Source organism: Barbus barbus (assembly GCF_936440315.1).
Source record: "Barbus barbus genome assembly, chromosome: 3".
Lineage (NCBI taxonomy): Eukaryota > Metazoa > Chordata > Actinopteri > Cypriniformes > Cyprinidae > Barbus > Barbus barbus.
The window spans coordinates 12,642,122-12,669,655 of record NC_136731.1 but is presented as its reverse complement, the minus strand read 5'-3'; the positions used below and the strand labels follow the sequence as shown (position 1 = coordinate 12,669,655).

The 27,534-nt window shown below is 36.5% G+C and overlaps 2 protein-coding genes and 1 pseudogene across 4 annotated transcripts; 1 reads left to right on the top strand and 2 right to left on the bottom strand.

Annotated features, from left to right (window-relative positions):
* Nucleotides 1-2,152: 2,152 nt before the first annotated feature.
* LOC306858015 (5-hydroxytryptamine receptor 3A-like) lies at nt 2,153-7,587 on the bottom strand. The gene is made up of 8 exons (XM_079398353.1): nt 7,442-7,587; nt 7,307-7,351; nt 6,313-6,419; nt 6,052-6,221; nt 5,604-5,722; nt 3,812-4,022; nt 3,396-3,560; nt 2,153-2,886 (listed from the first exon to the last, which is right to left on the bottom strand). The coding sequence occupies exons 2-8, from the start codon at nt 7,337-7,339 to the stop codon at nt 2,588-2,590; spliced, it is 1,104 nt and encodes a 367-aa protein (XP_079254479.1). The 5' UTR covers nt 7,340-7,351; nt 7,442-7,587; the 3' UTR covers nt 2,153-2,587.
* A 2,700-nt stretch (nt 7,588-10,287) lies between these two features.
* On the top strand, nt 10,288-12,299 carry LOC306845475 (inactive serine/threonine-protein kinase 19-like; annotated as a pseudogene). The gene is made up of 6 exons: nt 10,288-10,381; nt 11,256-11,416; nt 11,534-11,770; nt 11,843-11,940; nt 12,017-12,164; nt 12,251-12,299. The product of its transcript is annotated as an inactive serine/threonine-protein kinase 19-like (transcript).
* Nucleotides 12,300-13,728: 1,429 nt separating this feature from the next.
* LOC306848031 (ras-related C3 botulinum toxin substrate 1) lies at nt 13,729-20,329 on the bottom strand. 2 transcript variants are annotated; one of them, XR_013782198.1, is made up of 7 exons: nt 20,057-20,315; nt 17,774-17,845; nt 17,341-17,458; nt 16,692-16,754; nt 16,368-16,527; nt 14,630-15,479; nt 13,729-14,485 (listed from the first exon to the last, which is right to left on the bottom strand). XR_013782198.1 is itself a non-coding variant. In XM_079382343.1 (6 exons), exons 1-6 carry the CDS (start codon nt 20,089-20,091, stop codon nt 15,349-15,351), a joined length of 579 nt encoding a protein of 192 aa, XP_079238469.1. In that variant the 5' UTR covers nt 20,092-20,329; the 3' UTR covers nt 13,729-15,348. The 2 variants fall into 2 exon arrangements, 1 of the variants encoding a protein (XP_079238469.1); XM_079382343.1 differs by having other exon boundaries at nt 13,729-15,479; nt 20,057-20,329.
* Between the last annotated feature and the right edge of the window lie 7,205 nt (nt 20,330-27,534).

The following is a 27,534-nucleotide window of genomic DNA, read 5'->3' as shown; positions in this document are numbered from 1 at the left end:
GACCAGAAAAAAAAAAGTTAGAAACATTACTTTTAATTAAGGCAAAAATCTAAAAAAACATTTGAGAATCCAGGTTACATCTATTAGTTGCTTATTAGAATGCATATTACTAGAGTATTAGCCATGTATTAGTGTTAATTCAGCACATATTAATGCCTTATTCTACATGAGCTTATTCTACATCCCTAATTTTACCCAATACCTAAACTTAACAACTACCTTACTAATTATTAATAAGCAGCAAATTAAGAATTTATTGAGGGAAAAGTCATAGTTAATAAGTGTTACCTATTCTTAAGTGTGACCAAAATTTTAACTAATGATTTCAACTGTAAAAATTACAGTAGAAATGGTATTCACTGCAGCTAGAGGAAGTGTTTACCAATCAGATTTGAAAGGATGAGGAACGACAATGAAATCCTGTGTCGAAGAACCATTTCAGTTCCTACAAACACACACAAAAAACATCTCTTATATTCTCTTATAGTCAAATCTCTTTTACATGCATCATTTAAGTAGCCATATCCACAGTAGCTTAAGAAACATTTAAAAAAAACTGATAAACTTACCTTTGCAAGTCAACATGAGCAAAATTTCACCTTCAGTTGTCACCGTTTATGGATTATATGAACAAACATCACTTGGCTTTTTAAAGGCAATGAACCTTTGGGGTTATGTACAATAGGACAAACAAAAAACAAAAGCAGGACATATTAAATTTCATCCCACATATTAAATTGCATAAACTTCAGTTTTTGAGATTCTGATAAGCCTCCATATAAGGCTATAAGTACAAAAGCTGTTTCCAGCTCAGTGTCAACTAACTCCAGGCATTTCATTTGCCTCACAGCCAAACAAAACACCAATCTACATGCACAAACAGGTTCATAAAGGATATATATGCAGAACATTCAGAATCCACATCCGCAAACTCTTTCCCCCTGAGGTTTTAGATGTTCCTGATGTTAACAAAGGCAATAATTGTGCACTTATTTCTTAAAATTGATTTAAACATTTCTAAATCGTAAACGTGTTTATTGCCAGGTATCTAGTCTGACACTATTGAAATGTGTGTTTGATCCCACAAAGTACAGTATCGTACTGCTTCATCTATCCTACTCATAATTTAAAACTGGGGTGCAAGCCCAGTGTCCAGGACAAATTTGCCCATTGACCTCTATCAGTCATAGCCTCGCTATCTATGAATTAGCTATATAAATAAATGTTATCTCCATCATTATTATTATTCTGTGACTTTGTAGATTCAGCAGTGGTGCACTTTGGATCTCTAGTAGCCACAAGTAGTAAAAATCTTAGGAACTAATCCAGAATGGATTACAATTTAGCAGCTACACTGGGTTATCTCACAAGGTTAAAAAAACTCATTTATATATCCTAAACTGTTAGTGAACATATAGCAACTGCAAGAACCTCACTTAAAATATACCTTACTATTTATAAGCAGCAATTTAGGAGTTTATTGATGCAATCTGTCATGATCAGCTCAGAGACACAAAGGCTAGGATCCAAGTGCACCTCTTCATTGGAGGGTAGTCCAGAATCCGTAGTCTATTAACAGGCATAAAGTCATCCACAGGGCAGTCAGTCCAAACAAATACAACAAGGCAGAGAACTTAAACAAAACTGGATAAACAGGAAGGCAAGGCAAGGATCAAAATAGACTTTAAATAGGGAAACTGATGAGGTAACAAGACACAGGTGAAAGCAATCAATGATCAAGAGTCCAGGCAAAGGATTATGGGTTTTGAGGGAGTGACAACAGTGTGAGGTGGAGTGCCCTCTGGAGGAGCTCATGAGCACTCCAGCTTGTGATCCTGACACAAACTTTGTAGTTTATGGTTTGTTAATAGTGAGAATTGGACCTTAAAATAAAGTGCGACTGAATATACATTAACTGTGTAAATAATATATCACAACCACACAGACCAGCAACCAGCAAAAACCTGAAATACCTGAAAAGAAAAAAAAAGAAAAAATTCTGAATGCATATCCACAATGAGGCTGGCAAATAGGATAAAGACTATGTTTTGAGTATAAAAAGAGTGCCTCCACACCCATGGAAAGGACATGTATGCTCTGATGCTTAATGATGTTTACCATGCAAGTAAACATAACCCTTTTTTTATTTTTTAGAATAAATTTTATTTATTTAGAAGTATGTGCACTGATAAATGATCCACAACATATATTAAGAATGACAACATTTTCAGGTTTGATTAAAATAACATTTCTATTTGTTGTTATAATTAATGCTACAAAAATACCTTTGAGAATATAGTGGTTTAATACAAATAAAATTGCTCAATCTCAATAGCATGCAGAAAGATTGCACATTTAATAAGACATGCAGTGAGAATTACAAGTTAAGCTATTTTGTATTTTGTTTTGGATTGATTTTGTTGATATTCTTATGAACATGAATAAATCAGTATGTTATGTCCTGTACATTATTCAGTCATTACTTTGCAAAGTTTGCTACAGATTATATGCACAAATTAGAAGAAAGAAAAAAAAAACAGCGCTGATCTGAGAAACAACAGTGCAGTGAAAGGGACTATTGGTATGTTTATGAGTCTGAGTATGAGTAGTCATAGTCGGCATCTTCTTGGTGGGATTCATCCCAGAAGTCTAGATTATCAACCTTACAAATGTCTGTTCGGGTGATAATAAGCATAATTATGGCATAAAGTATGTAGATGATTATAAAAAAGCCAAAGCAGAATTTGTCTAAGAGGTAAGCAAATGCCACTTTTCTCTGAGCCTCCTTTTCTTTTTCATCCATGGTCTCCAAAAATGTCCCTATTTTCTGGAGTGAAGCCGTCTCTGAAGCCAGATCACCAGACTTTGTTGTAATCACACCTGTATCTGTTGATGCAGACCAAATTATTTATGTCATTTTAATGTTGATCTAAATAAAACTGAAGTGTGTCATTTCTGCACCACTAGCACAAAAATAAATTGAAAAAAAGAATGGTTGAATTCACCAAACAGTTGCACCACTTTTGTATAATTTGAGCTAAAGAAGCACAATTTATGATGCCACTGATGAAGGTTTTAATCCTGATTTTAAGCATTTTACCGAAACATAATTTTGTCAATCAAGTACATTTGTGTCAATTTCCCTATTTGAGTAGTTGTATACAGTATATGGGTGGCTGATGGATACAATTAAGTACTGGTCACCATTTTTATTTTTTTAAATGCATTGTGAATGGCATTTAGATGTTAACTTTAGGCCAGGATATGAGAAAGACTATTACTATTGAAAAACATATTACCTTACACATTTGCACTTTTTTGTTGTTATTGTTTGTTTCATACTTGAAGTAAAGGCTTTAAAAGCTAATTAACCTGTGTTTCTCATCATCTCATACCTTTCTCCTGATCCAGGCCGTCATTTGTTTTGGTGCTGTTTGATGGATGAACTTTGGCGGAGCGTCTGCACACCAAGAAGCTGTCGTCTACAGACAGACGTGTTAGCACTATGGAGGCCAGCATACTCATGACCAAACACACCAGACAGAAGCTGAAGTGGTAATCTTTAGAGGAGAAAACAGAGAAAATGCCATCTACTTATTATTGTGCATGATAATGTGACGCTAGTGATTTTGACTACTTATTTTCTATATTAAAAGCCTGTCTTTTTTAAAGCATGCTGTTAGGACTAAACACTGTCAAAAGTACAGTAAAAGCACTGTCAGAATCAGCACAGTAAAACTGCACCTGCATACCACCAAGTTTTGTTCAAAACAGCGCAGATGTTTCTCCCTCTCTTTTTTTATTCACTTACGGAGGAGGGGGCTACAGTAGCCACCATTAGGCAGGTGATCGTTGAGGATGAGGAGGAACATGGTGAAGCTCAGGACCAAAGTGACCTTAAAAGAGTTGCGTTCTCCTCCTTCGAATGGCAGTGCAAAGCTCACCAGGTCAGCCAGCAGTACCAGTCCGCTGGGCAGGATCAGGGTCACAAAAGCACTGAAGGGGTTAATATGCAGAGCGACCTGTTCAAAGGCAAAAGCGATTTATTAATAAACAATTATGGTTCATTTCCTTAATTCACAAATTATTTAAGGACCTATTCTCGCTATTAACTAGTTGCTTATTAGCATGCATGTAGCATCTTGGCTGTATATTAATACTTATAAAGCACATATTAATGCCTTATTCTGCATGACCATATTTTAGATCCCTTAATCCTACCCCACACCTAAACTAAACAACTACCTTACTAACTATTAATTATTAGGAGTTTATTGAGGGGAAAAGTCATAATTAATAATGAATATGTGTTCCCTGTTCTAAAATGTTAGGCCTACCTAAATCACATGACAAGATATTAAAATCACTGTCTGTTTTCTTAGACTAGAATCAATCGCTGATTTTTCAGACTAGTTCCTGTGTAAACATCATTTACACGGTCAGGGAGGGAGATTCAGATGGAGTTGCTGCATGTCTCAGGCGGTAAGTTACCGAATTCAGTCTTTTGTAATTGTTTATGTTTATATGGTGCAGAAACCTGTAAGATCTCTGACAAAATAGGGCGAAAGCAAAAAATGTCGGCAGATGTGACACAGTTGTTTTGAGTCAACTAATGTGTGGCTAAGTAAGAATAAATCCTAATTTGTAAACGAATTATTTGGTTTTAGTTGATTAGCATACATATTAATAGCATATTGGCTGTTTATATACTTAAAAAGCACATAATCTGCATTAATATGACCATATTCCAGACCCCTTAATCCTAAACAACTACCTTAATAACTATTAAAAAGCAGAAAATTAGGAGTTTATTGAGGCAAAAGTCAGTGTTAATAGTTAGTTAATAGTGAGAATTGGATCTTAAAATAAAGTGTGACTGTTCTTCAGTAAAAACAATAGTTGGTTTAAGGGATAAATTGTATTAAAAAATAACTAAATTCAGTTCACATCCTAATGCTTTGTTTTTATTAGCATTTTAATAATTCGATTATTTTTATCTAATAAAATTCATATATTAATGTAAGTGGGCCCTGGTCCCCGGGTTGAGAACCATGACATTAAAGTCATCACTTACTTGAGGCCTGTGTATATGGTTGTACAATGGACCATTTAGCCTATGTTTTAAGGTACACACTAAAAAATGCTGGGTTAAATACAGCCCAGCGATGGGTTCTGGGTTCGTCCATATTTATTTCCATAATCACTGGGTTCGTCCATATTTTACCCATCGCTGGGTTGTATTTGGGCAGTCATGGCCTAATGGATAGAGAGTTGGACTTATAACCCGAAGGTTGTGGGTTCGAGTCCCAGGTCTGGCAGGGATTGTAGATGGGGGAGTGAATAACAAACACTCTCTCCACCTTCAATACCACGACTGAGGTGAGACCCTTGAGCAAGGCACTGGGCGCCGCAGCATTGGCTGCCCACTGCTCCAGGTGTATGTTCACTATTGTGTAAATGCAGATCACAAATTCCGAGTATGGGTCACCATACTTGGCCACACACCACTTCCCTTTCCCCTATTTAACCCAGCATTTTTAGAGTGTAACAGGCTCTCAATGCTCTTAATCAGAAGTTTAGGATTGAATGAATAATTGATTTACTAGGAGATAAACACGACTTGATGAATCCACAATTTTGATCACTCTGGTAGTCTGCCACTCTCCTCGACTGCCGCCAACCAAAGTCACATTATCAGCGATCTGGAGTGTGAGCGCGCAAGCTGGATCAAACGAACAAGAGGACATATTCAAGTTATTCAAATATAACTTCCACAGGGCCAATTCACTAAACAGTTGCTGTAATTCACCTTAATCGGGCCATGAGATATTTAAATGAAGTCATAGTCATTCTTTTCAGTGCAAACACGTCTCATTTCCAAGTAAACTAGGCTATTATAGACTGTATTTACACATAGCTCTGTGCTTAGCGCAAACTGTGGAAAACAGGCACTTACAACGTTTGCATAATACAAGTCGAAAAAATATTCCCCTGGTTAAAAACAAATGGTCATAATCTGTTTAACAAATATTCTTGTGATTTCAGCCTTACTTTTCTGGCTCCATCCATTGATGGCCACAGGGCACGTCCCCATCACAAAGGGGTAGTTGAAGAGGTTGATTTGACAGCTCACCGTTGTGAACAAAACAACCGCATGGTTCACAGTCCCATCCCGCCTCACCTGGACATCATTAGTGTACGGCTCCATGGTCGTTTCTATTCTGAGTGCAAATAGAGGGAAATTACGACATTAACAGCATCAAAATAAATAAATAATATATGCCATAACTCAGCATCAATCTTGAGACTCACGCGTTGTCCAAAACTATCCGAGGAATCCAGATTTTATCAACTGGCATAACAATTGTTGGAAATCTAGATTTCTCTTGCATCCATCCAAGATCAGGATCCTTCCATTCCTGCGGCTCAGAAAATAGAAGAAATGCATTCTTTACTTTCTATTTGTGATGATTATTAAAATACATTTTACATTTTAGTGAAAGAAACCGCTTCGGTCACACTTTATTTTAAGGTCACAACTCTAGCTATTAACAAAGCATTAACTACGGCTTTAGCCTCAATAAGCTCCTAATTTGATATTTATTAATAGTTAGTAAAGCAGCTGTTAAGTTTAGGTATTGGGTAGGATTCGAGATGTAGAATATGGTAATGCAGAATATGTGCTTTATAAATACTAATAAACAGTCGATATGTTAATAATAGGCAGGCTAATAAGCAACTAGTTAACAGTGAGAATTGGTATCTTTACTAAAGTGTTAGCACAGCTTCTCATTTTGTTTTGCAATAAAACAGTTCTATGAAATTCTGAATTATTGCATGGTATTTACATGTAACACTATGACACTAAATTACACACTGTAAAAAAAAAAAGAATAGTTGTTTCAATTTAATATAATTTGTTGCTGTGCTATCATGCCTCATATCTCTACACACTCAAGTTTCTTAACACAAAATAATTTAAATGAAGTATTTTTGTTTCATTGTAAGTAGCTGTGTAATAAGTGGGATAAATGCACAGTCAGTTACTCAATATTATCCTTGTTTATAGAACTGCTGAAAATAAGAAATATCACACTCTTGATAATAATGTTGTACTGGATATCAGCACAGCTTCTGCTGTTCTAAAATTCAGTACAACAGCACTCTAGCTCATGTGATATTAATTTGACACTATAGAATATTTATTAGTATTCAGATAACTGAATGTGTACATGGGACGATTACTGTACCAGACCAAAAGGTTTTTGAGGAGGATGGTAGTGACACTTAAAAACTGTCTACTCACCATGTTTACCTTGATACGGCTGGTCATTTTCATGTCCTTTGTATCCTAACACATGGTGGAAAATTGACACACAGTTATGTGTAAATATATTTGTGTTTTCTTTAACATGATCAATAAGACACAAGTGGCACTTACGAAAGACAGTGTCTCATAATGTATTGAAGTGATGTTCACTATGATGGTACAGTTATCACTCTGTGGTGCACTGAACAGTTCTTTCTGAACCCGAGCATTTGCCAAACAGCGACGATCACAGGGAGCCACGGTGGAGTTACCGCTAGCAAACACTTCAGAACCAAATGAACATGTTATTAACTACATGAAAAAGTCAGTTATGATACAAATTAAGTAAATTTCACACAGGCAATTACAAAGAAACACCAAGACTCATGAACACTTTAGTTTTGGGAACGGTTCTCACTACTAACTATTAACTTGGACTTTTGCCTCAATAAACTCCTAATTTGCTGCATATTAATAGTAAGGTCATCAGATTAGGGGATCTAAAATATGGTCATGCGGAATAAGGCTTTAATATGTGCCTTATAAGTTAGCTACTAATACATAGCCAATCTTAATAATATGCATGCTACTATTAGTGAGAATTGGTCCTTAAAAGCAAAGTGTTACCAACATTTATATTGAAAAATGTTGCATTTTCACCAGTGGACTCTTGATTGTATACATCTATAAAAAATCAAGCTCATCCTCTTGGGAAGGCTTTTTTATCAGCATGAAAATAATCATTATAATAATCACATAGCATTTCAATTACATGAGATTACAAGTGTATTTACTACAACTGGAGAAACAGTTTACCTAGTGGAGATGAACAGAGGAGGAGCAACAATGAAATCCTGTGTGGAAGAACCATTTCAGTTCCTACAAACAAACAATCAATAAAAATAAGCAATTACACCTTCTTTTACATGCATATATCTTTTTTAAGGATATAAAACTGATAAAGGTTTACCTTTGCTAGCAAACTCCCAAGAGAAACTTCAGCTGACGGTTTATAGTTTTTGAGGGAAACAAGGATCGTTTGGCTCTTTTAAAGGGTCGCAGCTCTTTGAATACAACCCAGCTCATATCCAAACCATCTGTCTGTTAAATTTGATCCTATATTTTGTGTCTGTTACTAAGACTACAGATGAGATTTTGTGAGGCCTCAGCATTCAGTTTATTGTTAGACATCACAACAGAGCATTAATTACTTGCTGGGACAGTCAAACAGGAGGCCATTCTATGGTTCACAAAGGCACCGGAGGCCATACATGAAAACAATCACTGCACATTAGCAGACTCTTCCACTAGGGTTTTCATTATGTTTGATGGTGTACAGAGAGACAACAACACTAAAGGACAAGGCATCTCTATCATATTTTGTTTTCATACCAGCCTGACATATACATTATATTTGTGATGAATTAGAGTTTCACTAATTACAAATAATAAACCCACAATAAGTTTCCTCCAGGTCTCCGGTTTCCCCCGCAATCCAAAAACATGCAGGACAGGTGAGTAGGATTGTTTGATTGTTTGATTTTGTGTGTGTGTGTGTGCGTGTGTGTGTGTGTGGTGGCCCTGTGATGAACTGGCCATGCATCCGGGGTGTTTTCTCAATCTGGAAGCGGGTGGAGCTTTATTTTATATTGTATTATTTATAATTATATCAATGTTGGCTTTTGAATGAATGAACAATCCCAATTATGGTGCCAACAACGAAAATAATAGATAAATAATAACTGGAATACTCCCTAATTGGTATAACTGAGTCATTTTTGTAAACTGTACAAAAAAAGAAAAAAAGTTGAGCCAACTTAAAAGTTTAAGGCAACCAGCTTCAGCAGATTTTTGAGTTTTCTCAACTTGTTGTATAAAGCTGAAGCTGGTTACCTTAAACTTTTAAGTTTGCCCAACTTTTTAATTTTTTTATTTTACAGTGTATAAAGCTGAAGTGATTGACAGCTTCGTTGATTTAAAGGGATAGTTTGAGCAAAAAGGTTGATGTTGATGATCCCCATTGACTTCCATAGTATTTTTTCCATACTATGGAAGTCAGTGGGGACCAGCAACGGTTTAGTTACCCACATTCTTCAAAATATCTTCTTTTGTGTTCAACAGAAACTTATACAGGTTTGAAAATAAATAATGTAAATAATGAAAGAATTTTTATTTTTTTGGGGCGAACTATCCCTTTAAAAGAATAATGTTTTCTCTAATGTATTGTTAATATTATTAGCCTAATGAAAAAAAAAATAATGCAATGATTACTTAACTGAATATATATATATATATATATATATATATAAATGGTACATGCTGATGTTTTAATGAATTATTTACTCGTCATTGTTAATAGCATTAACAGAAAACCTTGTTTTTTACTCATTTTCAAATAGTTAAATGAAATAATTAAAATGGGTGTGTTCCAATAGTTCTTGCTATATTATCACAAATCGATACTGAGAACAACACTGTAGTGTGCAGGTATTGTTTATTTTGTTAATCTATCTGTTACTATGTAGACTCTTGCAAATAAAAAGTTATGAATCATAAAAATAAAGCAGTCTGTTCAGTATTTAAAATGTGAATTTAAAATATGGCATTTAGACAGTCAGGCCTGGTGGGACAGGTGAGGGGGAAAGGTGGTCCACCCCTCAGTTCTGTGACAGGGGCCCAACATTTGCTACAAGCCTGGGTGGCCCTTTTGTCCCTGTGTGACCCTACAGAGGACAAGCAGGCAGCCGTTGTGTTGTTGATGAACTGTGAACAAACATTTAAAAGTTAAAAAGAGTAGAACTTATAAAAAATATATATATATATTTCTGAAAACAAAAACTGTGTTTATGTGTCACTTCGGCAAGAAAATTTTAAATACATAAACATTTTGTGCTGTTCTCAGCTAGCATACAAGCTAGGTAACTTACATGAGGAAAACAGTTAAATGAAGAAGTGGCAGAGCTTAAAACCAGCAAGAAATGAACAGAAAAAGAGCCCTGATGATCGCAGACACCTTCTGTTTGACGAGGAGACGCAGATGTGCAGCCGACAGTGTTACCGAAGACAGCCAAGGTAAGACCTTATGTTGCGTTTAAACCCCTTAAAAACAGTTGCCTTAAAAAAAACACACACTTAACATGTATTAGATTGAGACAGCGTAGTAGACGTACCATTTAAAAAGTCCTCCTTAAAATACTACTTCTGTTATCTCAAGATTTAAGATTAATATTTCTGCTAAAATTAATCCAAAACCAAATTATCACATTTACATTTACAAAAATAATAATAATATATGCATGCTATGATTTGCATTCTCTGATTATGTACTCTGTATCATTCGGCCAATATTGTTTCATCCCACCTCGTTTTGTGAAAATAAAAATATGGATTAAACAAAAATACTAAATTAATTGATGTCTTAACCACATTGTGCAAATTAAAGTGCACGAACGTATATCAGTCTGTACATCAGTAATGATTATTTTAACGGCTTTGCTAAGACCATAAAGCATGTAAATATAGTAATATATATTACTATACACATGCTAAACAGTACAGGCTTAAAATACTACACTATCCCCCGGTTTCACAAACAAGGCTTAGGCCTAATCCCAGACTAAAATGTAAGTCTGAGCTGTTTCAACTGAAAGAAACTTGCACTAACTGATCTTAAAATATGGCAGTGCCTTTGTTTTGTCTCATGCACACCAGTATTTATTTATTTTTTTCTAAGGCATATTTATAAAAGCTACTTAAATGTCCTAATTGAGCTAATGCCTAAACCTGGCTTAACCTAAGCCCTGTCTGTGAAACCAGGCCTATACAATATGTAACTGCTACAATTGCCTTGCGTCCCAATGTGCATCCATTTAGGATGGGTAGTGTGCACATTGTGACGCAGGCTCGGACCCCCATCAGAGCTAGAGCCAATACCCATGCTGTATAGTGTTTGTTCAGCAGATGGGAGCAGCTGATATCAGGTCAAGCTTGCAGTACCTCGTGACACTGTTTTCACACAAGCTCTTCAACGACAGCCTCCCACCAGTGGTCTTAAAACACCAGCTCTACAGTTTACACAATGACAAAACCGCAGTGGACAAGCAGGTGGTAAGATCAGATTGTTTTAGGCCTACCTATAAATATTCATCTTGGCAAAGTGTGGCAGATCATTTAATAATAACCTTAACGCATTCAGAGGCTCTGGTCTTCTCTTTTCCTCGTCAGAATGAGTTGAGGGAAAACGGCGAGCTGTTGATGTTCCAGCTGGGGTTCGACTCCGAGGCCGTCGCTTTGGTGTTTGCAGAAGATTACAGAGCTAAAGTCCTGCAGGGGGAAGCTGGCAGAGGAACGCTGGAAACTGTAGAGAAATGTCTGGCCAAACTAATTCCTAGTTGCTCCGATTTGAAATGTCAACAAGGAGAAAATGCTTAAAGAGTTTCTCTTTACAGACTCCGAGATAACGTAAGGATAAGGACACAAATGTTCATGTTTTTCACTGTCTCTGGTGCTTATTTGAAGATGCTTTGGATGCAGGCAGCTGGTGAAATCAGGCGTCCTCACTGTGAGGGATGCAGGCAGCTGGTGGCTTTCAGTCCCAAACTCTGGCAAATTCATTAAGTACTTCATTAAGGGTAGGTTTTTAACATTAGACACATGCAGTGGGTTTCCATTTGGTATGGTTTAATATATGGTCTTTTTTTCTAACAGGACGCAAAGCTGTTCTCGGCATGGTTAAGAAATCCAAATACGGTGAAATCCTCAAGACTAAATTGGAGGGACGCCGCACAACTTCACAGGTCAAATTCCAGATGAAGTATCACATTCATGGTATAATCGGAGCAGAGTTAGTGGAATGGTAAGACTGCTGTATGGTTGAATTGATTTGAATTGTAATTGCGAGGACAAGGTCTGAAATGTGATCTTTTTTATATCTGTTTGTAGCGTACAGATAACATCAGGGACATTATTACAATACGTGGACGGAAACTAACAGCATCACTCACTTGACTTAAATTGTACAGAACTGAACTGTGTAATGTATTTATTGCCATATTCTTTTGGTTACAAACAACAATCAACTGTGCACTATATAGTTAATAAAAGTTTGCCAAACTTCACTTGAGTGTCAAATGTAGTTTTTCCTCGCTGTCTTTAGCCTCACCACTCATGATGGCCACTAATTAATGGTTTGAGACGGTTTGTTCTTATGTTGCTGCCAGTCATATGGCCTTTACAGCGTAAGTGTTTGGCGTAAAAACAATTGTATCCAGAACCGAGTGGCAGTTACCACAGTAAATTTCAAATCACATACTTTTGGGGGTCCTGCCCCAATCGTACAATCTAATCAACTGCTGAAGGCTAAAATCCTACACATTTTTTAAATTGAATATGAAGTTTTATTAAGCAGTGTCACATTTAGGTTAAATGGGTTGTACATGTTTTTTTAACCATAAAAGCCTTCCTCTTTTTCATAGCCAACGTATAAACCTTGTGCGCCAAGTATTTTGTCTTTGAACCTCCATTTTTTGCGGTAGCGCTCTAGCATCGGCGTTGACAATAACCAACAATAAATTAAATTTTCTACCTATTAGATTGTTTTAATGTCTACACCTATCCCTTACAATAACGTAAATACAGTAATTATCATTCTTCAGTGTAATAAAAGTCAGGCTATATTGATGTGCGCATGCCCAGTAGCTGTAGCTGTATCCCTTCTAGACTTAAAAGAACACTCCACTTTTAAAAAAAAAATAGGCTCATTTTCCAACTCCCCTAGAGTTAAACAGTTGAGTTTTAGTTTTCGAATCCATTCAGCCAATCTCTTGGTCTGCGGTAGCACTTTTAGCTTAGCATAGATCATTGAATCTGATTAGACCATTAGCATATTGCTCAAATATGAAAAGTAGTCCCTGAAAGTACTTTCAGGCGCTGCGTAATATCATTGTGCCTGCTGCACCCATGGTTGGGCAGCAAAGTGCCCTGATTATTATGCCAGAATGAGAGTATAGTTCCTAGCCATATCGGCCTAGAAAATCACAGCTTTTCATTTTCCGTCAGTCTTAGTACACGATGTAACTACAGAAGAGTCAAGCTTTAAATATGAAAAATATCGAAACTCTTCGGTCATTTTTGAGCAATATGCTAATGGTCTAATCAGATTCAATGATCTATGCTAAGCTAAGCTAAAAGTGCTACCGCCAGATCCGGAGATCGGCTGAATGAATTCAAAAACGGTAAAACTCAACTTAACTCTTACGGAGTTGGAAAATGAGCCTATTTTCAAAAAAACGTGGAGTGTTCCTTTAACCAGTAATTAGCTGGTCAAGTGAAAATACAAACAGGAAGACAGAAGACAATGAATGCAGCTCTGAAAGGGGCGGGGCTTCACAAGGGGTATAATTGAAACAAAACAACGTTTTAGGGTTTAATCTAAATTTATTGTATTTTATTATCTCTGTAAAACAAGTGACATCATGAACACCCCTAAAAACAGGGTTACAATCTGGCTATAACTGCAAATAGACATCGCTCGATAGGGTGATCACAAATGATGCACATTCTGTATTTGTGCCTCGGGACAGTTCAAGTATGTATGCAATCGTGTTAAATGTCAGAATACCTTGTACATGATGTGCTGTCCGAATCAATAAGACAAGCAATCGATTTCAAGAAATAAACACATTTGACAGTTACATGTTATTAGTACAGTAAGTAAAATGTTAGTGATTAACGATAAGGGGAATAAACTGCATCGAGAAGATTTACTTCACATGAACTAATTCCTGTAGTGTACACTCTGACAGTAGTCTCTTGCTTTTTGTAACATTAGAAAATATAAAAAGTGTCAAAAAGAAAGTTTCTAAAAATGTGTTAACAAAAAAATATATATGGCTGTAGAGGGTGTATTATAAATGCCCAAAGAGCATCAAGGTGTTCATACACTGCTAAATTAAGGTTGACACTAAATGTCCCATGTGATCCATTAGATATTTTAAAAAGCCGTTGTTGAACATCTAAGCAGGACGCTGATATTTGGGGACTGGAAATATTTGGAGGTATCAATACAGGTATTGTGAGACCTCTTGACATACTGGGACCAACAAAACATGAATTTCCTGGCCATGTTTCACCTTCAAAGAAAGATGGAGATTATACTTTGATTAAACAAAATAAAGCCTATTTTTAGGATCATTATATATATTTTTTGAATTGAGATGTTATTACTTCAATACAAAAAAAAAAAAAAACATACATCTATTGTAATAAGGGAGATTTAATAGATGAAAATGGTCCTAAAAACAGGCTTCATTCTTTTAATGCAAAATACGTTTTCTTTTAAAATTTAGGAGTGAAATGTGGCTTGGACATGTTTTCGTGCATAATTAGTGTGGCCTTAAATTACAGTAAAACCCCCCTCAAAACAAATGGCAAATAGTGTGCACATAACTTCATAATGAAGAAGTATAAAAATCTGTTCGGACCCCTCATCCTTCCATTAACAGAACCTCAAGTTTCAAGTGTGAGAGGTATGCTGACTTCACTGTATCGCTTTCAAAAAATGTGTGTTAAACCACAAGACATCACATTTGCTTCACAGTAGCCAACAGTTAGCTGTGGTTTGCCAAATGGGTGCGGACCTTTAGGGGGTAAAAAGCAACAAATGTGGTGTATTGCAGGGCCGCCCCATCCTAATGTAGTGCTATTTGGCAAGATCTTCATTTCTTTCAAACAAAGACTGTAAACAAACATTACGGGTTCTCAATGGAAGGAACGAACTTCAGGACATTGTTAACCATCTAACAGTTAATATCCATTAGTCAAAGGCCGCAGGTCGTCCAATAGTATGTGTCTGTCTAAGGGAGATGTGTCGGGGATCGATTTTTCACTACAACTATCGATAATATTGATAAAAGTTTTGTGAAGGTATAAAGTTGTACTGGTAATTACAATGGAGGAAATGAAAAATTAAAACATGGTCTCATTTCTCACTTCTCCCCTCAGAAATACAGTTTGGATCACAGCAATCTTTCCTCAGAACTCTAGAGCAGCAGGCATTTCCTCTTCCTCTTCTTGACAGGGGGAGGGCAGAGCACGGCCCGGATGGCCTCGTCAAACACCGTCTTAAGGCCACGCTGCGTGAGCGCTGAGCACTCCAGATACTTGACAGCCCCTGCGAAATAAAAAGACAAGAGCTTTTTGAAAGATATACCATTTTTAACATAAGCATGATTTGTGTGAGAAAATACTGAATTCCAATCAGAAAGCTTCGTAATGAGGACACTCTTTAAGTGTTTTCATGACAGTAAAGTGGAACATTTTTAACTCTGTGCACTTGTATAGTGTAAACTTGTGAAGTGTATACTTTGTTTTTGTAAAGACGTGCACTCTAAAAAGTTATCGCTGTCCAATGTCCGCGCTATTTTTCTCCAGAAGTTATGACTGAAAAAAACAATTTAAGGACTTTTAAACTGAAGCCCTCTCATAACCCTCTCACACAGGTGCTTGTCAATACGGGCATCTGTTGTTTGTGCACTATCCAGTATTTTGTGGTCGTTCCTTCTCTTTAGTTTCACTTCCTACTTTGAAAACCGTAAGTATACTTTGGGCTTAACTCATTAATCTATATAAAAGTAACAAACTCAAAAGCATTCACTTGTACTGTTCAATATTTCTGAACAAAAATTACTAATAAAATTCTGAAAATAATCAGGTCCACTGAAAATAAACACAGTAATTAAAGTAAAACCTAAAATTAGTCCTAAAAACAGGGTTCACTTTTGTTATTCAAAGTATAATTTGTTTTTCTTCTGATTTTTAGGTTGGGCACAAATGTATGGAAAACTACATGGAGTCAGACAATTATATAAAAAATAATAATTTGAAAACAAATATTAAATGCATAATTCTAAAGGTATATTAATGGCAACTTGATTGGATAACAAAAAACATCTGATTTAAAATGCAGTTTTAAATTGAGAGATTTGTTACTATTATTAAATAGCTTATTTATTAATGGACATGTTTTCATGAGATTTTTTTTAGTGATGGTTCCACCAACCGATCTCTTTGGCCATGGCCAGGCCTTGAGGGTAGGTGATGGGTGTGAGCTTCTTCTCCTTCAGTTTCTCAATGGTGTCCTTGTCATCTCGCAGATCAAGCTTGGTTCCTACCAGGATGATTGGAGTGTTTGGACAGTGGTGTCTCACTTCTGGATACCACTGAACACACAACACATTTCAAAATGATTAAAACAACCAGCACAAGTAAGAAATGTCGTTTCAGTACTGCATGCACTGTGCTAAATCTGAAATAATTATTTCAAGATAAAGGTCTAATAATGTCTGCTAGCTTGGTTCTACATTCTACTTTGAAAAGTACTTACCTTTGCACGAACATTCTCGAAAGAGGCAGGGCTCACAAGGGAGAAGCAGATGAGAAACACGTCCTGTGGAACAAAAGCATTTATGATTTTCCAATGGAGTGCATTTCTACTATTTACATCCACTTTGCACCACCAAAAATGACTATATATATATATATATGATAAAATATGATTGTATTCAGAAAAACAGACAGGAAAAAATTAATCCATGACTAATTGTTATAATGCAATCCCTCACGATTAGTCACTATATATAGTCCCTATTAGTTCATAGTCCAAACATTTATGGCTGTATGTATTCCCAATACAAAGCTATTGTAAAAGCCACACAGTCATCATCATTCATTTATTGCAACCTCAGTGATCATTCAAAAGGTAAGTACAGTAAACCCGCCATAACAATTTTAGTGCCAGCCTAGAATGAGCTACAAAAAAAAACAATAGAAGGATAGCTGAGACCTTCACTTACAAGTGGAAAAACAAGATTTATGTCCACTTTCATGGAAAGATACAGTGTGAATGCAAAGGTATCTGTTGAAGTTATTTTAATTTGTGTGTTTTCATTTAAAAAAATGGTTGGTACAGAAACACATTGTTTGACACTTAAAACACTTCATTGGTTTCTAAAAAGGCTGGCTGCTGTTCTTACCGTTTGAGGGTACGACAGGGGACGAAGTCTGTCATAATCCTCCTGTCCTGCTGTATCCCAGAGACCCAGGTTCACTGGTTTCCCATCCACCATCACATTTGCAGAGTAATTATCAAATCTGGCAATTGAAAGGCAATGCAGTTCTGAATGTTAATCAGTGACCACCAGGTTAAACTGACTGTGAAATGCTGACTGTAAACAAATGCAGAATTGAAATAAAACAAGAGACTGCTTCAGCTTTGTGAAAATCACAGTCCAAAGGAAGTTTCGAATGCAGTAAATGTGCGCATTTAACAACTTTTCTTAGAGGAAGCTTTAAGCTAATCTACAATAATAACTTGCATAATAAAAAAAATATCAGTATTGACAGCTGCATTATCGGAACAAACTCAAGTGAGTGATCAGGACCCTGACGTGAAGCAGAGGTACTCACACTGTGGGGATGTATTCTCCAGGAAAGGCATTGGTTGTGTAGCTGATCAGCAGGCATGTTTTACCCACAGCTCTGGAATGAAGATGATAAACACATCACGATAAACACATGGCCTGCTACAAGATAGCATTAGTAACAAGAAACACTGAAAAATTGGTCTGGTGAAGTAGCTGTCAAAACAGTTCTCATATGACTAGCATTAAGGCCTGAGATTTCCAGAAAGTGACGTAACATTTTGTGCCGTTTACTTCCTGAAAGCAGTTTTAAATTTCATCAGCAGGTAAATGTCATCCAAAAATATATGGTTTCATTTTCTTTTCTTAAAATGAAGTGTCCATTAATATAGCTATGAAAAAATATTGTGAAAAAATATTTTAACCCTGTCACATGACAAATGAAATAACAGAAAATCTATTTTTATTTTTCCTTGTGTTTTTGTTTTTTTTAAACGGAACAGTTTTTTGAACTGTTACAAAAATATGAAACTAAATCTTTAAAAACCTGCATGCGTTTAGTATCATGGAATATATAATATGTTGGAATGATAAATTGATCATTTTATTGTTATAAAACAAGTCTATTCAGAGGTCCAAACTACATATGAAATTTGGAGCAGCTGCTGATATTTATCCAAAAAGAAAAATGAAATTCTGATCTTTGTAACAGTATAGCAGGCTACTAATATAAATATAATATAAATATCAGTTTTCACTCTGTATCTCCCAATAACATGTCTTAGAAAGAGTATTTAATGTTTAGAGGCACAAAAGCCTGATGCATCACATCTAATACTCAAATTTAACATGGTTTTTCTGAAAAATGCAAGGAAAATCAAGCAAATGTTGCATTAGTCCAGTAAATATTAATCTTGAAATACTACAAAAATATAAGTTATTCTTGTTTACTTTATATATTTGTTTTTACAGATTTCACAGCTAAAGCACATGTATTATAACTTGAATGTAGATCGTTTGCCTAAAAGGCCTTACAACTGGTTATTTCTAGCAAAGTTTTGATTATGTTAATAATTTATAGGTATCAAATAGAGTTAATCTACTGACAGCCCTAAAAATATTTTAATTGTCTGGTTGATCAAATACAGAGTACAAACTCATGAATCAGCAAATGATGCTATGAAAGATTGAGCAACGCCTGACGGATTCAGTCCATTATAAAAGTGCAGATCAAAGTCCAGCGATGACCTTACTTACTCTACACCTACTGAAGCTTGAAGTCTGCTAAAACAATCATAAATTCACATTCTGTGTTTGATGTGTGGGTGTTTCTTGATCACAGTGCTGATTTCTACAGAAATCTAATGAATATGTTGAAGGCAGCACTTACCCTGCTGGGAAAAAAACAACAGAACCCAGCCCAAAACACAATAGAAAATGTAATGGATTTAATGGTTATAATGGGAATTGCATTGGTTTTAATGGAAACTATAATGGCATCTACTGGTATGTGATGGATTCTATTGGTGGGATGATTAACACTATTGGGAAAATGCCCAAAACACACTACAAAAAGGAATTTTGTAATGGCTTTACTTGAAAAAGCTAATGGTTCATAATGGTATTTTAAAAGGAAACCATTGGAACTTCTGTTGATGGTTTCTATTGTTTTTTAGCAGGGTTAAGACTGTGTAGAGACGCTTGGCAAGTCAATGAGAAACTCATATTTAGGTGAATCAGATCAAATTAGGTGATGCAATCATTAATTTGGCTAAACAACTTCAATACAAAGTACTCCAAGAAACTTACGAGTGCCCTACCATTGTATTATGGCACCATATCCACAAAACCATGGCAGTACCACGGCACGTTTTGAATGCATATCCCTACTTATTTACAATAAAGACATAAATATATGGGCTTTAGTTTCCATATAAGTTATGCTAAACTGTTTGTTTGAGGATCAGTTGTAACATCGTTAGGGCCCTATAACGGAGCTGATGTCTTAACACCTAGGGAGCTACCTATAAGCCACTCTTTTGGCATCACATGAGTGTTTCTTCTAGTTAGTAGTTCATTTGACCATCAGAGCCTAGTTGTGACGTCAAACGCACCCAGTGCCTCGGACAGTGCTCGTGACGTCACGCCGGAGTGAGAATGCGCTCGCTGGAGCTCACGCGCGTCCAAGAGGCCAAAAAGCTGCTTAATGTTGCGGTTCACAGGGCCTTGAGACCCAGCCAGTGAAAGAAAGTGAGCCCCGTCGTGTTTAGGGTGAAAGAGTGTCAGTACAGAGAGTCACAGACCGTGGAGAGACAGTAAAGTTACTCACCCGTCCCCGACGACCACACACTTGATGGCCTGCATGACTTTAACTCGATATTTACTTTCCCTCCGCGAGAAATGTATCAAGATTAGTCAAACAAACGACGCCGTTCACAACAACGCTTATTCGGCTGCACAGTATGACGCTTTTAAACAGCTAATTTTCTTCCTTCTCTCATTCCCACACAGAGGAATGAAGTCGAGTAAGAAAGTTTGAAGCCACCACCCAAGACAGGAAACGTCTCCAACAGATTTACAAGCGCACTTCCGCTCGGTTCCCTAGTACAGAATAAAAGTCCGCCAGCTAGCGCCCATCCCTCCCTGCACTTATATAGTTGTGTTTTATTTATTTAGTTTGTCTTAAAGAATTACAAATACAGCCAGGGGTACAAACACATTAGGATGAATAAAACTAAATAAAAAGATAAAGTTAAATAAAACATGGCAATGTTTACAAATACGAACACATTTTACAGCTTTTTGTTTTTCATGTTTAGGCATGTTTAGGGTTTCTTGAACCTCTGACTTTAAAGCTAAAAACAAAGGCTTATTTTCCAATATTTACATTTATATATACAAACTTTAGCCAATAGAAGTAGCAGATTAATTAAATAATATTCCTTATGATAAGACAGGCCATACAGTATATTAAAAAGGAAAATTGGTTTGAAATTACTAAACAATACACATATTGTTCAAAATGAAGACAAAATTGCTATTCTAGAATTGCTATTCTGGTAACCTGTTTTCCTGAGAAAAAACAGAAGCTTGAAGTTATTTGGCCTAGTCTCTTTTTTCTTTCTTTTTCTGAATGTCTAATTTCACATTTTAAAAATTCTGAAAAAAAATAAAACTGCTCAATTAAAATTGTACATAAAAAAATACAAAATATTTCCCTTTTATTGAGTGTCACATATGCACAGCTCAAATTTACAGAATTAAACATGTTATCATTGTTTTATGCACTTCAGCTGGACCCACAGCGTTCAAAGGAATCAGTGTGAAGTCAGATTCTTGAATGATTCTTTTGAGTCGGTTCCTTTTAGTGAATCAAAACAGGGCAAGGGCGTGACCGTTGTTGTTTGATTCCCGAATTAATGACTCTTATGAGCCGGTTCGCTTATAAGTGCCTCCCACTTGTTTTAATTTATTAGCGTTTCCTCACTTAATTATGTAATATTCATGTGAGGGAAATAAAATAAAGTTAAGCTGATCTGCTTTCTTATCCATCAGTTTTCCTAAGTTTAGGAAGTAGTGCACTTATTTTGGCGTTGACCGGAGGTAGAAGTTGATGACATCCGGCCATGAGTCCATCTTTCCTAGTCAGAATAATAGCAGGGTGGAGAATGAGTTCGTCTGAGACGAGATGAGTGTTAGCAGTAACACGGGCTCATGTGTCATCTGTGAGAGAGGTCAGTGAAGCGGTCTCTTATGGCGGGACTGTCGCAGTTAGTGCTGCGTGTGTCCGGCTCGTACGGGGTGTTGTCTAAAGGACTCAGCCGAACTCTGCTCATCTTCTTTGATCTCGCCTGGAGACTCAGAATCAGATTCCCTTACCTCTATGTCATCGCCTCCATGATGTTTAACGTGCGACTGCAGGTGAGAGTCTGTCTGTCTATCTATCTATCTATCTATCTATCTATCTATCTATCTATCTATCTATCTATCTATCTATCTATCTAGCGTCTAGCTGTCTATCTATCTGTCTAGCTGACTATCTATCTGTCTGTCTGTCTGTCTGTCTGTCTGTCTATCTATCTGATTGGCTGTCTGTCTGTCTATCTATCTGATTGTCTAGCTGACTCTATCTATCTATCTATCTATCTATCTATCTATCTATCTATCTATCTATCTATCTATCTAGCATCTAGCTATCTAGCTGTCTGTCTATCTATCTGTCTATCTGATTGTCTGTCTGTCTGTCTATCTGATTGTCTGTCTGTCTGTCTATCTGATTGTCTTTCTGTCTATCTATCTGTCTAGCTGACTATCTATCTATCTATCTATCTATCTATCTATCTATCTAGCGTCTAGCTGTCTATCTATCTGTCTGTCTATCTGATTGTCTGTCTGTCTGTCTATCTGATTGTCTGTCTGTCTGTCTATCTGATTGTCTGTCTGTCTGTCTATCTGATTGTCTTTCTGTCTATCTATCTGTCTAGCTGACTATCTATCTATCTATCTATCTATCTAGCGTCTAGCTGTCTATCTATCTGTCTGTCTGTCTATCTGATTGTCTGTCTGTCTGTCTATCTGATTGTCTTTCTGTCTATCTATCTGTCTAGCTGACTATCTATCTATCTATCTATCTATCTATCTATCTATCTATCTATCTATCTAGCGTCTAGCTGTCTATCTATCTGTCTGTCTGTCTATCTGATTGTCTGTCTGTCTGTCTATCTGATTGTCTATCTATCTATCTATCTATCTATCTATCTATCTATCTATCTATCTATCTATCTATCTATCTATCTATCTATCTAGCGTCTAGCTGTCTATCTATCTGTCTAGCTGACTATCTATCTAGCTGTCTATCTGTCTAGCTGTCTATCTATCTATCTGTCTGTCTGTCTGTCTTTCTGATTGTCTGTCTGTCTATCTGATTGTCTTTCTGTCTATCTATCTGTCTAGCTGACTATCTATCTAGCTGTATATCTATCTATCTGTCTATCTGATTGTCTGTCTGTCTGTCTGTCTGTCTATCTATCTGATTGTCTGTCTGTCTATCTGATTGTCTTTCTGTCTGTCTGTCTGTCTATCTGTCTATCTGATTGTCTGTCTATCTGTCTGTCTATCTGATTGTCTGTCTGTCTGTCTGTCTATCTGTCTGTCTGTCTGTCTATCTGTCTATCTGATTGTCTGTCTGTCTATTTGTCTATCCGATTGTCTGTCTGTCTGTCTCTGTGTCTACCTGTTTCTCTATCTATCTATCTATCTATCTATCTATCTATCTATCTATCTATCTATCTATCTATCTATCTATCTATCTATCTATCTATCTATCTATCTATCTGTCTGATTGTCTGTCTCTGTGTCTACCTGTTTATCTATCTGTCTGTCTGTCTGTCTGTCTATCTGATTGTATGTCTGTCTATCTGATTGTCTATCTGATTGTCTGTCTGTCTGTCTGTCTATCTGATTGTCTGTCTGTCTGTCTATCTGATTGTCTGTCTGTCTGTCTTTCTGTCTATCTGATTGTCTTTCTGTCTGTCTATCTGTCTATCTGATTGTCTATCTGTCTATCTGATTGTCTTTCTGTCTGTCTATCTGATTGTCTTTCTGTCTGTCTATCTGTCTATCTGATTGTCTGTCTGTCTGTCTGTCTATCTATCTATCTATCTGTCTATCTATCTATCTATCTATCTATCTATCTATCTATCTATCTATCCATCTGATTGTCTGTCTCTGTGTCTACCTTGTGCTCATCATTCTGTGTGTCACTAGTGATTTAGACCTAATTGTTTTACCATAATTTGGTCATTTATTCAAGTTAAACAGAACATATTTATCTTGTTTGTAACTTGTTTGTTAACAGTTACAATTTCGACAGACTGTTAAAAAAGAAACGGGGTCATTCCGTGTCAAATCAAACAAATTTCAGAAACTTCCCCCAATTTATGATTTTGCTAATATAAAGCCAAAATATTAAATGTCATGGAAGAATATTTATGGAGTAATCCCCTCTATTTCAATGGGGAAACAGCACTTTTCAAGTTTTTTTCTCCAAAGTTTGCATACCTAAGAAGTATTAAAGATATTGCAGTATGATTTTAGATTCTAGTTCTTGCTAAACTTTTCTTTTGGAGTCTTCCTTTTCAAGGCCAGTCCCAGAGATATGGGATCTCAATGAACCTCCATATTCAGATTGTTGAATATTACCTATTTTCATGGGGTGAAAACCAAAAGTGATACTTATTTTATGTAATTAAAGGGGATGTGTGAAGAATAAGTAATGCTGAAATTAGAAATACATCTTGTTTCCCTCTATTAAAACAATTGTATAGGACATACCTGTTTGGGGACCTCTGGTTGAGTTGACGTGGAATGACCCAATATATTTATTCTACATACTGTAGGGGCTTACTTCTTTTGTACTTAAATATTTTTGAACTATTCATAGTGTTCAGTTCTCATAGTTTATGCTATAATCTCATCTTTGTCCCTCTTTCAGGTTCACATTGAGATACATTGATTGACACTGAATCGCTGCTGCTTTGATATTTCACCTCGTTGAACCGAAGCCCAGTAATGGCTCTCAACTCTATGGTTTCCACAGACTTCATTAATGAAGCTCATGAATTATCTAAAGCTCGGAGACATACAGACAAAAACATGCTGACTGGGATACCAGTAGGAATTATTTGTGCAAAATGGACATCGGCTTCATCGGAGGAGATGACTAGGAACATATGATGAAGCATCTCTCACAGTTTCATGTTATTTTCTTTATTTTAGAAAGGTAAATACCTCGTGCGCAGTTGTTGGATGGTACAGGACCCTCAAACTCAAAATACACATTTGGGATGATGTGCTCCAGTGTACATTTAACACAGAAGGAATGCATGATAAAAACAGTGTTAAAATGTGTTTTTTCCTCACATTTTAGTTTTGCATATCAAGAGAAATTTAGATAAAAATATAGTTTTTTTTAGTCTTGTTTAGTCACCGCATGACAGCCCACAGTGGGACCGACTCCACCGTTCACCTCCATCATCTACTCACTAACACAGTGGCAACTGTTACAGGGATTTGTATATAAATGGATTTATTTGTATCTGTTTTTGTTATTATTCAATCTGTGCATTATATGGCACATGCATTTTGGGAGGATTGTGAATGTACTGTGATTTAAAATTTGACAATAAATTATAATTTTTTTTGCCTTGCCCTGTGACTCAGATGATGCTTTTTACATTATTAAATGAATGCTCGAAGTTTAATAAAAGTTTATATCAGTTATCACAAAAAGTCGGTGTTTCTCAAGTTCCTGTGCACAAAATACACTTTGGAATTGTGATGAAAAATGTTATCGCATCCAAAAAAAAAAGACCGTAGTTTAATTTTTTCGACACTAGAGGGCACCATCTCATCCGTCCTTTTTATAACCATTTCAATATTTATTTATGTGAAATCAAATCTTTTTACTATAAAAACAGGAAAGACACATTTCAGGGAACATTAACGAGAAAAATGTAACAAACAAGGAGGAAAAGATACACACAAAAAATATCTTTAGTAAATTGATATTAGTAAATATCTTCTAAATTGAAGGACAGGGTAATTATATATTATTAATTTGTTTAAGCTTGGAATGATGAATATCTGATATTATTTCATGTATTTATTTGACTGTACTTTTAAAAACAATTTTGCTCTTACAACAGAGATCGTCTCAGATCAGCATATTCTGAATTTAAATGTGCAGTAAGTAATTTTTTTACCTCTGTTTATAATGATGTCCATCCATTCACACAAGACAAAGACTCCATCCATATCTCTGTAACACAATCGTATGAAACTTGCACTTGCTGAATAAATAATAACTATGAACTAAATACTACAATACTATCTGCATTTCGCTGAATCCACGACACTAAATATAACATGAGGTGCATTAGACCAGGAGCGGGCAATCTGCTTGCCTTCCCTCTCATCTTTAAAAAGTGCTTTATTTTAAACGCATGTCAGTGAAGAAACCAGATTTTTTTAACCACATGATGCAGTTACAGCAATTGCTGAATCCATCATGCGAACCTTGACCTAAGCACAAGAAAAAAATACTCTTAAACAACTTTAATTTCTAAAAAACCATATACAGTAGCCAAGTAAAGGACCCTACACTGTAAAAAAAAAAGAAAATGTTGTTTCAACTTAAAATAATTTGACTTTACATTTTTAGTTACTAAATGTTAATTTAAGTTGACTAAGCTAAAAATTTTAAGCCATTGGGGTAACAGAAAAAAACAGGTTTTAATATATTTAAGACTCGACTCTGAGCTTTCCTCATCCAGTAAATTCAGCAGCATTTGTTTTTGATAGCAGGCTAGAATAAAATACTGTTGCCAAGGCAACTGCCTAATTCTTTGCATGTCAACCCCCCTCCACACATACAGGATTTTCCCTGCACACTTGGAAAAAAAAGAGGATTTACAGATGAGGATTTGCTCAATGGGGTTAACTAAAACGGACTGTTTACAACAGAGAAGACAAATCGAGCAAATGCATTTGATTTTTGCATATTTTGACCATCTTTCTGAGTATTTTTAGTAACATGCAGGTACTTCCTTTGTATACAAGGGCTACACATATGTATCCATATACAATTGCTGTGTATGGATGTGTTATAACTGACCTTTATATTGAAAAGGAATTGTGACACTGAATCAAACGATAGCCTGCAGGAAACGTCTAAATGGAGCAAGTGATGCTTTCTAAATTGTCTGTTTGAAGCTTTGATGGTGTGCGCATATAACATGGCCATGACACATTTATTGCACCAGAGGCAATTGCTGTACGATTTTTTTTCATTTTATCTTTAGAGGTTAAATATGATAATTCATTAGCAGTTTTTGGATATTTTTTTTTTCCCCATTTGCTGTATTTCAACCAATGCATGAGATAGTTGGACATGATCCAGGATCAGCATTTTTATTCGCCTTTAGAATTACATTAATGTAAAAACAAGCATAGTGCTAAAATAGTCCTATGAATTTACAATAAAAGGAAAAGTCCCCAAAAGACACACTACATGTCACGAGTCCGGGCCCTGAGCTTCTCCCTGTCGCCACCAGAGGTCACCATCTCCCTTCCTCCCGGACTCATCATGTAAATACATACACCTGTCACATCACACACACCTGTCCCACTCATTACACCCACAGCTGTTCCCAATTTCCATGGACTATTTATGCACCACACTCCTACTACTCTGTCTGGTTAGATTAATTGTTATTTGTAATTTCATGTGTATGTTTGAGAAGGGTAGTTGTTTTGTTTTTTGTGCCATGTTGGCCTTTTTGTTTTGATTAAAGAGCCTTACCTGCACTTGGACCCAGACTCATCTTTCCACGGTGCTTTTCACAGCGTCCCGTGACCGAATCTAACCAGCAAGATGGGTCCAGCAGGGAGGTGCCTCCACATCCGCCAGGGAGACCGGAGCATGGAGGATTATGCCAGGGACTTCATTAGAGGAGCTCGTCAGTCGGCGACGGAGAAGACCTGCCTCATGGTCTTCTTCTGGGGAGGCCTGGCTGAGCCCTTCAAGTCCCTGGTACCATACTGGGACCCCGGGGAGTCGCTGGAGGACTACATTAACCTGGCTCTGCAGGTGAGCGGCTCAGCCTTCAGGTTGGGGTTAGCGGCGGAGCCCGTTCACAGTTCTTCCGAGGCGGCGATCCGGGGGACGGCGGTGGCTGTGCCCAGTGCCTCGCGCCCGCTTCCAGAGCGTCCTGGTCTAATGTGCAGTGTGCGGGAACCCTCGCTGAT

Bases quoted from the DNA above. Each gene is read 5' to 3' on its own strand.
- LOC306848031 (XM_079382343.1), bottom strand. From the start codon at position 20,091: ATGCAGGCCATCAAGTGTGTGGTCGTCGGGGACGG. The intron at 16,528-16,691 runs GTAAGTACTTTT...TTGTGTGTTCAG, and splicing joins TCGAGAATGTTCGTGCAAAG to TGGTATCCAGAAGTGAGACA. The intron at 15,480-16,367 runs GTTGGTGGAACC...TTTATTTCGCAG, and splicing joins GGCCATGGCCAAAGAGATCG to GGGCTGTCAAGTATCTGGAG.
- LOC306858015 (XM_079398353.1), bottom strand. From the start codon at position 7,339: ATGAAAATGACCAGCCGTATCAAGGTAAACATG. The intron at 5,723-6,051 runs GTAAGGCTGAAA...CGTTTGATCCAG, and splicing joins CAATGGATGGAGCCAGAAAA to CTTGCGCGCTCACACTCCAG. The intron at 2,887-3,395 runs GTATGAGATGAT...CTGCATCAACAG, and splicing joins CGGCCTGGATCAGGAGAAAG to ATACAGGTGTGATTACAACA.